At 32.2% G+C, this 16,565-nt stretch overlaps 1 protein-coding gene and 1 long non-coding RNA gene across 4 annotated transcripts; both read left to right on the top strand.

The window, feature by feature from the left end:
• Positions 1-3,205: 3,205 nt before the first annotated feature.
• On the top strand, positions 3,206-4,564 carry LOC112713097 (uncharacterized). The gene is made up of 2 exons (XM_025765848.3): positions 3,206-3,459; positions 4,100-4,564. Exons 1-2 carry the CDS (start codon positions 3,244-3,246, stop codon positions 4,406-4,408), a joined length of 525 nt encoding a protein of 174 aa, XP_025621633.1. The 5' UTR covers positions 3,206-3,243; the 3' UTR covers positions 4,409-4,564.
• A 5,789-nt stretch (positions 4,565-10,353) lies between these two features.
• Positions 10,354-13,189, top strand: LOC112712132 (uncharacterized). 3 transcript variants are annotated; one of them, XR_011866103.1, is made up of 6 exons: positions 10,357-10,835; positions 11,350-11,438; positions 11,559-11,687; positions 11,843-11,989; positions 12,398-12,497; positions 12,764-13,189. It is a non-coding gene; the product is annotated as an uncharacterized lncRNA (long non-coding RNA). The 3 variants fall into 3 exon arrangements; XR_011866102.1 differs by having other exon boundaries at positions 10,354-10,835; positions 11,843-12,497; XR_003157689.3 differs by lacking the exon at positions 11,843-11,989 and having other exon boundaries at positions 10,370-10,835.
• Positions 13,190-16,565: the final 3,376 nt, after the last annotated feature.

The following is a 16,565-nucleotide window of genomic DNA, read 5'->3' as shown; positions in this document are numbered from 1 at the left end:
TAATTTTGGATAATATTATTATTCAAAAAATATTTAATTTTTTATAATAAAACAAAAACACAAATCACATTCACATTACTCTAATTTTAATCAAATTTAATTTTATAAAAGTACAGTCATACTAACATGTATTTGCAAACGTTATTCTCAAATACACATTATATACTCCACTTCATTCTCTCAATATAATAATCTTTTCATTATAGATTTATCTTTATTTTATTATTATAATTACTACAACACATAAAACGTGTGATGCCGTTACATTTTTGTGTCAATTTTCTTGTAATACCTCAAATAGGTCCTAAAAATTTGGCAATTTGACAGATTTATCTTTTAAAAAAATTAATTAGGTCTTACGATGCACGGATATTGACATAGACACGGAACACGACATGGCACGGAACACGTCGACACGCAAATTTTAAAATCTTACATGACACAGGGACACGCATACATAGAAAATATAAAGTCTTTTTTAAATAAACCCTAATAATATTTTAATATTTTATTGATATTAAAATATAAATTAATTTTTTAAATTATTTTTAATGTCTTATTTTAATTATATCAAGTATTTAAAATATTTTTTATTTTAATAAATAATAATATATACTATATCTAAATTTATTTTAAGAATATATATTAAGAATAAGACCGGACACGCTGACACGTGATGGTATTTAGGTGTGTCCAAGTGTGTCCGGAGAAGAACTTTTTATTTTTTATTGAGACACGGTTTGGACACAGCAGACATGCGTGTCGGACGAGTGTCGTGTCCGAAATGTGTCCGACACGCAGACACGACAACTCAGCAAAGTGTCCGTGCTTCATAGATTAGGTCTCGAATTTTTTAAATTATTAGATATATATCATATAGGTCCCAAGTCAGGTTGAACCGATTAACACGACACTCTCTCCCCTACGTGAAGGTTGTAGGTGTGACGTGTCAGGTAAGACAATAAGTGTCGCACTTAAGACAGATTAGTTCTTGGACACGTGGCTAAAACAATGTCGTTTTGGAACAAATGCCAAATGACGCCGTTTTGAGAGGACAGATTCGTCCCCACCTTTGTTCCCTGGTTCTCGAAACTTCGATGTTCTAAAGTTAAATATGTCTCCTAAAATTTTTGTTATAAGTAAAAAAAGTTCCTGAATTTATAGTATATATGTTAAATTGGTACCCTCGAATTAAGCAACTAGAACCATAATTAAAATCAAATCATGATAAAATTATCCAAAGTATGTCAAAATATGCAATCCGAAGCACATGAAATGACATATCTCAAATATAATTATAGTCAAACATTTAAAATTCGTCAATATCCTCATTTACCATCTTGTTCTTTTGCAAAACTTTGATCTCTTTTTACATTCATTAATTGGGTGAATACCAGATTTCCAATTAGCAGAAGTGGGATCATACTAATATACTGTCTTGTGGTCATGGTAACCCAAGTCCAAATATTTCTATAGGTAAAAAAAAATAGATCAAGTCAATGTCTATCGAAAATTTTTTTTGACTTCTCCATTAATGTACACAAGTACCCCTTTGTTGTCTCTAACAAAATTTTCACCACATTGAAATACAGGTACTATGTCTTTACTCTTTACTCATCTAAATACCAAAAAATAAAACTATGTTACAAGTTAACCAAGCAACCAACGCAATACAATAACATCATAATAGAATAAAAATTTCAAATACCTACATTGTTTTTGTTATTATCAAATATCAATCTGTAACCACTTCACAACTCTCACTTAAACTACACCTAGAACAAACTGACTTTGATCTACCCTAAATATACATCACATGCACGTTCATCATACTTCACTCTTTACTGCCAATTTAATATAGCAAAAACTAACTTAACTTATCTCGAACAATGGCGATATGCACGACACACCACTACCAAATAGTTCCTGTACACATTGTTAAAGTACCATTATGAATTTGGATAAACGTTAATGTGGGTGAAGAATATAAAGGGTTAGGTCGTAAAATCTAAGTGAGGGTTTGGGATACTTGTAATTTTACAAAGAGAAAGGGAGATGATACGTTTTTTATACAAGGTACTAACTTAAATTCAGGGTCCTTTTTTACTTATAACAAAAATTTTAGGGGACCTATTTGACTTTAGAACGTCGAAATTTCGAGAACCAAGCAACAAACGTGGGGACGAATTTGTCCTCTCAAAATGGCGTTGTTTGGCGTTATCCCAAAATAACATCGTTTTAGCTACGTTTCCAGGGACTAATATGTCCTGAGCGTAACACATGTTGCTTTACCTGACACGTCACATTTACAACCTCTACGTAGGAGAGAGTGTCGTGTTAACCGGTTCAACCTGGTGGCTTGGGGACCTATATGGCATATATCTAGTAATCTTGGAGATCCGGAACCTAGTTAATTTTTCTGAGGAATAAATTTGTCGGACCGCCAAATCTTTAGAGACCTATTTGAAGTATTACTCATTTTCTTTTATCCTTTCCGATTTATAAATGTAATATTTTAATTCTTTAAAATCTTTTTTAGTAATTTCGTTTTCATCTTAAAGACTTAGATAAATCCATCACAAATTCTTCCAAAAACCTAGTTATATCCTAATAATAATAATAATAATAATAATAATAATAATAATAATAATAATAATAATAATAATAATAATAATAATAATAATAATAATAATAAAAGAATTTTTTATCTATTAGTATTTAGTAGCACTCATCAATATGTGTAATAATTCCATCCATATCCATATTAAATTTACAAAAATAATAATACCATAAAAATTTATTGGTTTTAATGTTATTTAGTCATTAACTCAATTTATTTAATCTAATTTCTTAGTCTAGTAATCTAATAACATATTTTAACTTATACTTTTAAACATTATAGCTAACTGATGAACAAAAACATTAAATTATAACCGTTGCCGAGTATTTCTCCTAAATTTGAGTTTGAACTTTGAAGACTAATAATAATGACCTGAAAATACTTCTTGTCCACATTCAGATTATTTTTAATTTTGCATAAATATGCAGTAATGGCTCATTAAAAAATTGAGACTTGTTAATAAACGTGAGTCTTGAATAATGAATACACAGGGACAAGAAAGCATGCATGAACCAGCTTTCATTCTCAAGTCTGTGTGCTCAAAACCACCTTAAGTGGGTTTATATAAACCTCCCCTCACAAAAATCTTAAAACATATCTTAGACTCTCATCACTTTACTACAATGGAAACACCACCCACCATTAAATCACCAAAAAGTGAACCTGTTACCCCTAAGTTGAGAGATATGCTGAACATTGATGTTGATGCTAATAATGTTGTTGCTCATCCTCCGAACTCAATAATTACCCTTGATACACTTCGTAAATATTTTATGGTATCCTTTGACCTCAATCAACCTGCTGCTAAACTTGATCAGGGTGAAAAAGAAAACTTGATGGTAATAAATTAGTGTTGAATGGATGCATGCTACATTTGGTTTTTACAATTATTATTCGGGTGATACTATACATATAAGTATTTTTGTAATTAAGTCTAAATAAGTTGGCACAAATCTAAAAAAAATTGCATGCGTCACACATTTGTATAGTACAAAAAATTTTGTTGGAAATGTATTTTGTTGGTTTCGTGAGTAATTGTCCTAGGTATGTAGTCGTTCAAAAATTTTTATATTGTGCATCAAATTTATGTGTTATGCATATTTTGTTGGTTAAGTATCAATATTCTAGACACATGATTTTTCAAAAATTTACACTAAAATTTAGGCGTTGTGTACCAAATTTTTTATGTTGTGCACCTTAATTTTTATGCTTTGCATATTTTGTTGGTTGAATGTCAATATTATGAGCATACGGTTCTTTAAAAAACTCTGTATTGTGCACTAAATTTCTGTGTTATGTATATTTTTTTTGTTAGACTTTAATGTTTTGGAGATATAATTCTTTAAAAATTTAGTAGTTTACTGAACATATAAAAAAAGAGAAAAAAACGCATGCATGTGACTTGGTTGAAAAATAATTTAGCCAGCTAGCTTTGTTGTTATTATTTGCCTTTTTTATTGATTGATTGTATCTTTGAAGGTTGTTGAATCATTAGTTGCTAAGGGAAAAGAAAAGAAAAGCAGCAACATGAAGTTTATGAAGAAGAAAGCAATGATGAGAAATATGAGGATATCGTCAAGTTCTGAGAATGCTGATATGGAAAATGATGAAGATGTGGATTCATTGATTGTGATGGGATGCACTGATTGTCACATCTATGTGATGGTATCCAAATCCAACCCTGAATGCCCAAGATGCCAGAATCCCAACCTGTTGGATGTGCTTGAAGTGATGAACTTTCCTAAGACTGCTAAGCCTAATAAGAAAATGAGGATCAGTCGAATTTAATTTGGCATCTCTCAAATATATCTCTCTCTTAAAGTTTGTTAATTAAGAGGCTTGTTCTTATTATGTCCTTTTAATTACAACCTTTTTGGCTTATAGTCTTGACCGAGTCGTGGTCTATTATGCAGAATAAATTTGAATTATGCTGATTCAATAATAAGAATAATTTTACAATAATAATTTTCAGCATGCAGTATTCATAATACTTTAACTAAATTTACAATAATAATATCAACCACTTGTTTAAGGATTAAAATATTTCATACATAACAGTGAAAAAAAGGATTATAGTTGAAAGCTATCCAATTTAATCATCCAACAGACATTATGGATACATAATCTCCCAACAACCACCTAAAACAAACACTCAGAGCCCAACAACAACATCAATGCTAAAGCTAAAACATAAAAACCAAAAACACAAAACCAAAAAAAAATCCCAACATGAAAGACACCAACTACAACAACACCCCTGCCAAGAAACACCACCACCAAGATATCCCAACCTCAAATATGTAAAACCTTCCAAAAGTAACATAGAGCCAAAATAAAACATTGTCCCTCTCAGTATATGACGGAGGAGTTGATCAAAAAGTATTATCATTGGATGACACATGTCAAACAGACCAAAAATAGTAGCAACGAATATGACGCCATATTTGTCTTGAAGCATGAGACATTACGAGGGGGTTAGACAACATTTCATGTCTCTAATGCCAAAAGAACAAGTGGAAAGCACGGTAAATTCTTTACCAATTGTATTAACATTAATGATTTTTCCAAAGACTCTTGTACATTATATCTCATAAATTTTCTTCCTATAAGTGGTCACCATACATAGCATGATTCTTAATGAAATATGGTTTTAAGAACAAATATACATTTTGCCCCTGGATTTTGTGGTAAGCTAAATTTCTTATTCCTTGCCAATGGAGTTCTGTTCAGTAGAATTATTCATGTTGATTGATTTGACTGTAAAGTGTTCAGTTTAGTCCTTTTGCATACAAAAAATATTTTTCTTGATGATTTAATATTTATCAGGTTTTATTTAGCACATGATTAGTGTTTGATTAAGTGGAAATGTTCATATTGATTCACCTGAATGTTTTTCATGTTTTATTCAGCATATGAATTGTATTCGGTTCGATGGTATTAGCCAATTAGATTCACTAGTCTGGTCGTTTGTGATTTAACTGATGTTCATTTTGCAGATGTTTATGTTGGGAAGCCATGGCGTGGACTACATTCTCCAAGGACAAAGAAGGCCTACCGGTTCGATATCGATCAGTATGTCCACCACTGTTGTTTCCTTGACAAAAGAAAACTAGCATCACATCCATTTGTAAGTTGTCATTTCTAAAAGTTCTTCAATAATTTTCTCGTTTGCTATTGTTTCAACTGAAATATTGTATCATTTTCTCAAACTTTAGCTGTTTGTGCCAATTTATAACAGAGGACATTGGTGGTTGTGGATTGTCGATGTCAGAAAAAAATTCTATGTGCTTGACCCTGTCAATAAGAAGAAAAAGATATACCTGAATCGAGAGTGAAACTGAACAAATTTGTTGTAAGTTATTTTGTTGTAAGTTATTTTGTTGTACATTATTCAAATTATTCAGTACATGAAAAGAGTTCGGTTAAGTGGTTTTGCTTCTCTTTATTCACTTTTTTGTGTCCCTTTCAGGGATTAATAATTTTTCAGATGAGGGTTTACGCTGGGGCGGAAGCTTAATGGAGGATGGAGAGGGAGAAAAAGCAGAGTATATCACGCTAAATGGTCAACGTAAAAGTACAAATCTTTCTCTTCTATAGTCCTATTTTTAATGTATTTTATTTTGTATACTATTAATCGTACTATACTCAATTCTTGCTTAACTATGATTGCAGCATATACGTCATGAAATGGCTTGAAACAATTGATCCACGAAAGATCAAAAGTAGGAAGAGATATCAATATAAAGCTTGGACACAAGTAAGTACTTTCTAAATTAATAAAGTTCTTTCATTTCTTATTTCGGTTGGTTTCATTTCTTATGTAACTAATTCTTTTTTATTGAAATGTAGGAAGAGATTGACAGCTTCAAGCACGAATATGGTCCGTATATCCTGTTGCATGGAATGAACAAAATCAGAGACCAAGTGATTTGGGCATCTGAAGAAATAAGACTCCCGAAGCCATCTGTTGCCCTCTCCAGCCCTTATTGTAAATTCTCATATGCGGATTTAGAGAGTAAATAGGATATACTATGATTCACTGGTTGTAATTAACAATATTTTGTTTAAGTTGTTTAAAAAAGCAAACAATGATTCTTTCATTGTATTCATGTGAATATTAATGTAAATGCTAATCTATATATCTAATCTTAATATCAATGTATATATCTAATGTTAATATTTTTATCTGATTCAAGATGGATTGCTTCTTTTCATGTCGGTTTGAGATGTTAATCAATATTTCTATTGGAACTGTCTGACTGCTATTTTGTTCCAACTTCACAGTGAATGGAATCAGCATATTTATCAATATATTAATAATCCTAAAAAATACAGTAAACTAAAATTAATACAGTTGATAAACCGAAATTTGCATATATCAATATAGCAGGGAGCTAATTATAAAAAATATTTCTATCAGTATTCAATTTTAGAAACACATGAACTCTCTGATATAGCACAATATATTGACTATTCAATAAAGAAAAAAAGTGACTTTTGAATAAAGAATTTCACAAAAGCAAATTTCAAAAACAAAAAAGTGACTATTTATTAAACACCAACAACAGTCAGAAATTAACCCTCCTATAACCTCAGTGAACCGAAATTTGTTCATGGGTGAAAAGAAATTTATATTAATAAAAACTAAAACTCGTATAATCCAATATGGGATAATTCATATCCGGTGCATTGTAAAGGCTGGAGCTTGACTAAATCGTTGATCCGCCATCTAAAAGGTTCAACTACAAAAGACATAATAAAATTGTATATTAGCAAAATACACAAATGATTTTTTTCTAATCGAAAGCAAATCAATTTTACCTCGCTTGGAGATGTCTTTTTCTTTTTCTTTTTCTTTTTCTTTTTCTTTTTTCCAGATTTGATCCAAGTATGTTCTTGGGCCAGCCTCTTGTTTTGATGCATGGCGGGCTTTGAAGGTCGTTCACGTCACTCAATGTCACTTCTTCGTGGGATAAAAAACTTTTTTCTTTGCTTCTCTCTTGATATTCTTGCATCTCAGTCATGACCTTGTCAAACGCCCGGTGCAGAAATCCGGTCAGCTCCTCAGACTCGGATGCAAATTCGCATGTATTGTGCGACCGAAACACCAAATCATTGAATCTCTTGCTTCTCGGCTCCAGTAGAGGCTCATCTTGGCTGCTCTTGATGTGTGTGTGCCTCCTCTTTATGTTCTTGCTCCACCATTCCAGCATGTATTTCGGTGCCACATTATCAGCTGCTCGAAGGTTAGGATGCTCAGGGAATGACGGCACAGTATGCCCCTTGACTCGAACAGCAAGCACTGGCACTTTACCTCTCGTGATACTGCGTCGTAGGTGACAAAAACTTGTTGAATGTGGAGTTGGAAACCTGCTCTACGACTTTGTATGTTGTGAAACCTAAGGTGGAATGCATTGATCTTGTGATACAGTTCACTTTACCTCTGAATTGTGCTTGAACATCCCTGAACTTCTCGTGGGTATACATGTGCTAAAATTAGGCAACTATTGCTGATTTTGTTGCACACGGTATCACGGTGTGAAAATTTGCAGCGTCGAATTCTCTTTCTCTTTGCTCTCTGCTTGTTAGGCATTTGTCGTATTACTTCACGAATTGTCTTAGGGAGCTATTGCATGTGATGAACTTATTGAAAAATGCATGCATGCTCTCGCTCCTTTGTTTGCTTCTCATCACGGCCCAGAGGTGGTGATCCAGGTAAACTGTAATCTATATATGCCGATCCTCGTATAGCTCTACAGAATGAACTGAACTAGTTAGCTGTACTAAACCGAACTCTGTGCATGTTTTGACACAAAAGGTAAAGGCATGAAAATAATTCGAATTAAAACCTCGGTTACCTGAGAGCCACTTGTTGCCTCCGAGACCAAACTTTGTGATGAAATCGTTCCAGTTTCTGTCGAATGCATCTTTTGTGAATGAGTTCCAAATGATGTGACTCATCTCTTGTTCTATTTCTTCGTGTCACTTGTAGCCGTTTAGTTTGTTTGGACTCTTCTTCATGATGTGCCAGATACACCAGTGGTGAATTGTTGTTGGCATGCACATCTCAATGGCCCTTTGCATCGATGCATATTGGTCAGTGAGAATGCCTTTTGGTGTCTTGGCTCCCATGCAACAGAGCCAACACTCAAATAGCCATTTGAAAGATTGGATGTCCTCATTTTTCATCAGTGCGCATCCCAGAAGTGTCGACTGACCGTTGTGATTCACGCCCATAAAAGAACCAAAAACCATATTATACCTGCATAAATGCACACTCTCACGAATTGGTGAACTGAAATGTGTACATAGGGTGAACGTATAGACTTACTTTGGGTGAACCGAATACCTGTTTGTGTTGTCCGTTGTGTCAAATGAAATGACATCTCCAAATACTCGCATGCCGCCCTGCTTCTTGTGTCAGCCCATAATGCATGTTTGATGGAGTGATCACGTTTGAAGTTGAGCTCGAAAAAGAAATTTTTGTTCTTCTCTTTCATTCTTAATAGGTACTTCCTGAATTCTTTGGCGTCGTCTTGTCCCCGGTCTGGATAGAAGGGGTGATTCAAAACAACATTGGAAATTGTCTAAAGACCCACGTCCTTCAATATGTGTACATATATCCTGGCTGGACAGTTTATGCTGGCCGAGGGATTTGTTTTCAGAGTAGGAGATATCTTGGATTTCCACCTCCCCTCTCTACTGCATATAATTAGTTGATTCTTAATCTTGTCTCCGTCCTGAGTTGTGTTCCTTATTTTCATAAAAAAATTGGCAAGTTTGGAATAATTTTTGTAGAACTTTCCAACTTCTTCTAATGTCTTGAAAATCATCCCGACCTTTGGCACAAATTGTTCATCCACAACACACTTGGTCTGCAGAATAAATTGAACATGTTGTTATGGTGAAACAACAATATAAAACTAGATGAATGACGCATTATCCATTATATATTCAAATTCAAATAGCTTTCTGCATAATGAACCAAAAATGTTATTATGGTGAAACAGTTCTATAGTACTGAGTGAACAAAATATAATCCATTATATAAAATCAAATTCAAACAGCTTTCTGCATAATGAACCGAAACATGTACCTATGGTGAAACAATTGTATAGCACTGAGTGAATGAAACATAATCCATTATACAAAATTAAATTAAAAACATCTTTGTCTACAATTTAGATATTATCAATTCAATTCAATTCATTTCAGATTCAGAACACCTCTATCTATTCAATTCAATTCAAATAAAAATAGCAGTTGCATTCCATTAAATTCGATTCAAAATTGAATAATCCTAACCTCATAAGCTTAATTCGTTTCAGAAGAATAATCCAAATTGCTTTCATTTAACTGATTTGAAGTTGATTTATTCATTATTTCAATTCAGAAGTTTAGATCGAAGAAGAAAATGAAGAAGAACAAGAACGACCAAGTTTATTACATTGAAGTCAATCTAGATCCATCACGAAGAATGCAATTAGAGAAGAAGAAGAAGAAGAAGAAGAAGAAGAAGAAGAAGAAGAAGAAGAAGAAGAAGAAGAAGAAGAAGAAGAAGAAGAAGAAGAAGAAGAAGAAGAAGAAGAAGAAAGAAAGAAAGAAAGAAAACGCGAGAAAGGACACTACTTCATTTTATATATTTAGTAACATTTGTCTCTTAACATTTGTTAAAATGTTAGCATTGTAGATAAAATATATTTTTGATAACGTTTACAATAAAATGTTAGTAAATATAGTTAATTTTCTTAAAAAATTTAAAGAACTATTACCTATTTCTATTCCTAAACACAATAGGATTCATACTCTCCCAAAAACCTCTCACAAACCATTGCATGTTTTCTCGCTCAGTGCTTTCAATCGGTGCTCAGAATCACTGTTTCCTTTGAAATCAAGAATAAAAAAAACATTCTCCATCACAATTTCTTCCTCTCCCTCTTTCTCTGGATCGTGATTTGTTCTCCTTGAAACCTTTTTCAATCTCGATCAAATTCTAGGGCTTGATTATTCTCAATCCTGATTATTTCATTTTTGTTTCATGCTTGTTCCGATTTCTTTTTAATTTTGTTCCAAAAAATTACTTGCAGAAGAATAGTTGCATTATTCTAATATGATCGTAGTGTGCGTGAGTGATTGAATCAGAATTGCGATGAAAAGGGGAAATTTAAGAGCAAGCCCACTGGTCGCCACCAATTCTCCATGCCGGAAGATCTCCGTAAGCATCGCATGTTCTCACTCTCACTTTCACTCTCAGTGCTCTGAATCTCTCAATATTGCTCTGTCTCCTTCTCAATCTTGCTCATTTTATTTTATTTATCAAATTAAGTGGTTGTTATAATTCATTTGGTTCAAAACAACAGTGTTATGGTTTTCTAATTGAGAGTCTGCTAATTGTGTAAATTCAAAATAATTAAAGAAAAATGAGGAGGAACTGAAACTGGAAGCTCTTATTTACTACAAGGATAAGAGCCTCTAGCTATATTCTCTTGCATTGTTGCTCTTTATTCTCTCTTGATCTTGCCCCTTTTTTATTCTATCTTAATTTACTTTTGAAATGGTTGAGACTAGTTGACAGTAAACCGTTATATCTAAAAAAATGTGGTAGAACTAACTTTTTAATGTTGTTTACACTTTATTATATGTATCTTGAGATAAAATACTAGATAGACAACACACACACAGAGTAGCAACTAACAAGCACGTTTTGTTTTATTTGTTTCTCTCCTTAGTGGGGAATATGTAGCTATAGCTCTAATGTCTTGCAGTATGGGGTCAATTTCCCACAGCTTTCCTCTAGCCTTAACAGCCTCAATTAGCAGTAAGCAGTCTGTTTCAATGAGCACTTTTCCCATATCTAGATTTTTTGCCATTATTACCGCTTCTCTCACTACCATTGCTTCTACCATGAGAGCTGAGCTTGCCCTAATTTTTCTTGTAGTTCTACCTTTTACTGAACCGCTGTCATCCCTGATTACTGCAACCATCACCCCTATTTTGCTGTGCTCTAAGAACGCTGCATCTGTGTTGATCTTGAGGCATTCTTTGGGCAATGGCCTCCACTTTACTGGTATGGTCCTTTTTTAACTGGTTTTGATTCTATTTGCTCTGTGGTATCCCTGGCGTTCTTGTATTCTGTTTCTTGTACTCTAGCTTGGATTATAGTGCTTAGAGGATCTGGTTTTAGATTGTGAAATATTGCTGCATTTTTTGTCTTCCATACAGCCCAGATCATGTGCCCCATGCTGCTCCATTTGTCATCCCCCTCTTATTTGCTCCCTTCCTTGATAATACTTTCTGCTTGCATTAGCTATTCCCATCTTGAAGGACAAATGCTACTTTCAACTGGATCATTTATCTTCATTCTTACTGGTATCGTGAGAAGATATTATCATTCCACTTTTAATAATATAACTTAAATTTGATAAAGTTTTTGTTATAAATGTGATTTTTATTTTTTAAAAAAGGTATTTTCTAAATAAAAATGACATTATCAATTTGAGAGTATCATAATAAAAAATGCTATTTGTTTTATTTGATGGAACTAGTTAGTAGTTAGCAGTGACCTGGTTGAAGGTGAGAACACGGGTCAATTCCATGAATTTGAGGTTATTAATTTATCATATTATTGTCTTAAGTAAGGCATAAAGTCAGTATTTTGCTTCTGTCCTTGATGGTGGTGTAGTCCTGCTATTATTATTAAGATTAAATTCAGATATGAGATTCAGAGTATTTTAACCACTCTTTCTATTCTTGCCTTCCTTTAATTACTTGCATTAGATACAGAGGTAGCATACTTAGCATGAAAACCTGGAGGTACCTTGTGCATTTGGGCTATGAGGTAACATATGTGCGGAATTTTGCTGAAGTTGATGACAAGGTAACCCCTTTCACCCTTCGTTAGTATTAATTTTGAAAAGTTTTCTTTGTAATCCAAAATATAACTGCGTGCTTCTATTTCTGTCAATTATAATTTGTTTTGTGATTTTAAAAAGTTAGCTATGTGCCATTGAGACATACATATATCTATCTTTTAAAAATTTCACCAGTCCATTTGTCCTACAAAATATAGACCTTGAAGCAATATTATTTTACATGAGTCTCTTATATTATTCTTTAATGACTATTTGTGACTGCTAATATCAGAATTGCTAAGATAATTAAGCGAGCAAATGAGATTGGTGACAATCTGTTGGACTTCAGCAACCGTTTTTGCCATGAATATAATGTTGATATGACTGATATTCAGTGTGAGAAACCTTCTCAAGAGCCTTGTGTTTCTGATCACATGGATGAGATAAAGAACATGATAAGTCAGGTGTAATTTTGCTATTAAGATCAGTGTCTTTTGCTTTAATTTGAGTCTTTTAATCGAATAATCCACAATAGCATTAAAATATTGAGTGTTTTGTGTGTTGTTTTATATTAGTTTATTTCTTTTCTTAAGTGCGTTTGGAATTGATACATTTCTATGACTGATGAGTAAAGTATCATTCTGGATACTCTAGTATATATTTGTATTTAATCATGTAAGCACATTGAAGAAATAGGAAAATTAATTTATTAGACCAATTTTAATGTTTAAATATCTTGACTTTAATTTGTAAAGTGGGCGTAGAATATGTAATTGAAGAAAAAAATTTTAATTTGATATTCTGTGCATTTAAATGTTACTAAAGATCTATTGCAATATTTTTTTGTTGTTATCAAAGAAAATATTTTGTAACATTTGTTAGAGTATTGTTATAGAATATCTATTGTAATATTTTTTTAAAGTGTTATTAGAAAGACTTATTGTGATATTTTTTAAGTGTTACATAAAATATCTATTGAAACATTTTGCTAAGTGTTACAGAAAATATCTATGGTAACATTTTTCTAAATGTTACAAAAGTTATCTATGGTAATATTTTTTAAGTGTTACAAAAGATATCTATTGTAACATTTCTCTAAGTGTTATCATGAATGGTCTATTGTAAAATTTTAGATAATATTACTATAGAATATCTTTTGTAACATTTTTACTAAATGTTATTAAATCTTTAGAAGAATGTTAGTAAAACTCTTTAGTAACATAGGGTATATTTAACATTTGTTAAAATGTTACTAATATACATAGGTAACATTTTAATATAATTTGGTAACATTTTTTAAATGTTAGTAAAAGTCAATTATGTAGTAGTGGGAGAATGACGAAGCCTATAACGGGAGCAGAGAAACAAAATGCAACCAAAGAAGAAAGTTTACATTGCAGCAGCAGGTTTACGTTGAGCAAAGGTCATACAAGGTTTACTTATATTAAGTGCGTGAATCACAAACGATTTGGAGATTGGAGGACGCGCGTATAGCAAAAAAGACTTGGATAACATCAATGTATTTTTTACATAGATGTGGAGCATTATTGATAATAATAATAATAATAATAATAATAATAATAATAATAATAATAATAAAAGAATTTTTTATCTATTAGTATTTAGTAGCACTTATCAATATGTGTAATAATGCCATCCGTATCCATATTAAATTTACAAAAATAATAATTCCATCAAAATTTATTGGTTTTAATCTCACTTAGTCATTAACTCAATTTATTTAATCTAGTTTCTTAGTCTAGTAATCTAATAACATATTTTATCTGATACTTTTAAACATTATAGCTAACTGATGAACAAAAACATTAAATTGTGATAGTCACCTGGTATTTCTCCTAAAGTTGAGTTTGAAGACTAATAATAATGACCTGAAAATACTTCTTGTCCACATTCAGATTATTTTTTATTTTGCATAAATATGCAGTAATGGCTCATTAAACAAGTGAGACTTGCTAATAAGCGTGAGTCTTGAATAATGAATACACAGGGACAAGAAAGTATGCATGAACCAGCTTTCATTCTCAAGTCAGTGTGCTTAAAACCACCTTAAGTGGGTTTATATAAACCTCCCCTCACAAAGATCTTAAAACATATCTTAGACTCTCATCACTTTACTACAATGGAAACACCACCCACCATTAAATCACCAAAAAGTGAACCTGTTACCCGTAAGTTGAGAGATATGCTGAACATTGATGTTGATGCTAATAATGTTGTTGCTCATCCTCCGAACTCAATAATTACCCTCGATGCACTTCGTAAATATTTTATGGTATCCTTTGACCTCAATTAACCTGCTGCTGAACTTGATCAGGGTGAAAATGAAAACTTTATGGTAATAAATTAGTGTTGAATGGATGCATGCTATATTTGGTTTTTACAATGATTATTTGGGTGATACTATACATATAGGTATTTTTGTAATTAAGTCTATATAAGTTGGCACAAGTCTAGAAAAAATTGCATGCGTCACACATTTGTATAGTACAAAAAATTTTGCTGCGAATGTATTTTGATGGTTTCGTGAGTCATTGTCCTAGGCATGTAGTCGTTCAAAAATTTCTATGTTGTGCATCAAATTTATGTGTTATGCATATTTTATTGATTACGTATCAATATTCTAGACACATGATTTTTCAAAAATTTACACTAAAATTTAGGCATTGTGCACCAAATTTTTTATGTTGTGCACTTTAATTTTTATGCTTTGCGTATTTTGTTAGTTGAATGTCAATATTATGGGCATACGATTCTTCAAAAAACTCTGTATTGTGCACTAAATTTCTGTGTTGTGTATATTTTATTGGTTAAATTTTAATGTTTTGGAGATATAATTCTTTAAAAATTTAGTAGTTTACTGGACATATAATAAATGAGAAAAAAAAACGCATCCATGTGACTTGGTTGAAAAATAGTTTAGCCAGCTAGCTTTGTTATTATTATTTGCCTTTTTCATTGATTGATTGATTCTTTGAAGGTTGTTGAATCATCAGCTGCTAAGGGAAAAGAAAAGAAAAGCAGCAGCATGAAGTTTATGAAGAAGAAAGCAATGATGAGAAATATGAGGATATCATCAAGTTCTGAGAATGCTGATATGGAAAATGATGAAGATGTGGATTCATTGATTATGATGGGATGCACTGATTGTCACATCTATGTGATGGTATCCAAATCCAACCCTGAATGCCCAAGATGCCAGAATCACAACCTGTTGGATGTGCTTGAAGTGATGAACTTTCCTAAGATTGCTAAGCCTAATAAGAGAATGAGGATCAGTCGAATTTAATTTGGCATCTCTCAAATATATCTCTCTCTTAAAGTTTGTTAATTAAGAGGCTTATTCTTATTATGTCTTTTTAATTACAACTTTTTGGCTTATGGTCTTGATCGAGTCGTGGTCTATTATGCAGAATAAAATTGAATTATGTTGATTCAATAATGAGAATAAATTTACAATAATAATTTTCAGCATGCAGTATTCATAATGCTTTAACTAAATTTACAATAATAATATCAACCACTTGTTTAACGATTAAAAGATTCTATACATAACAGTGGAAAAAAAAGATAAGATTATAGTTAAAAGGTATCCAATTTAATCACCCAACAGACATCATGGATACATCTCCCAACAACCACCTAAAACAAACACTCAGAGTCCAACAACAACATCAATGCTAAAGCTAAAACATAAAAACCAAAAACACAACAAAACCGAAAAAACAATCCCAATTCCTAACATGAAAGACACCAACTACAATAGCACCCCTACCAAGAAACACCACTACCAAGATATCCCAACCTCAAATATGTATACCCTTCCAAAAGTAACACAGAACCAAAATAAAACACCATCCCTCTTAGTATAAAGATGAACCAAGAACAACCAAACATAATGATTCCTAATAACATATATCCTCTTCTCCCATCTTTTTACTCCTCCATCCCCCATATTTTTTACTTGAAATATCCTGTAGATTGGTTCTGAAAACTCTACCACCAAGAGAAAGAGAGGTAGCAGGGAACATATGTACCACCAAACATCCCTAATAGCCAGATGAAAACATCAATAG

The sequence above is a fragment of the Arachis hypogaea genome, chromosome 9 (genome assembly GCF_003086295.3).
Source record: "Arachis hypogaea cultivar Tifrunner chromosome 9, arahy.Tifrunner.gnm2.J5K5, whole genome shotgun sequence".
Lineage (NCBI taxonomy): Eukaryota > Viridiplantae > Streptophyta > Magnoliopsida > Fabales > Fabaceae > Arachis > Arachis hypogaea.
The sequence above is the reverse complement of the archived record's forward strand: the minus strand, read 5'-3'. Positions and strand labels throughout refer to the sequence as shown.

Coding starts and splice junctions, on each gene's coding strand:
- LOC112713097 (XM_025765848.3), top strand. CDS start 3,244: ATGGAAACACCACCCACCATTAAATCACCAAAAAGTGAACCTGTTACC. Junction 3,460..4,099: donor GTGAAAAAGAAAACTTGATG/GTAATAAATTAG, acceptor GTATCTTTGAAG/GTTGTTGAATCATTAGTTGC.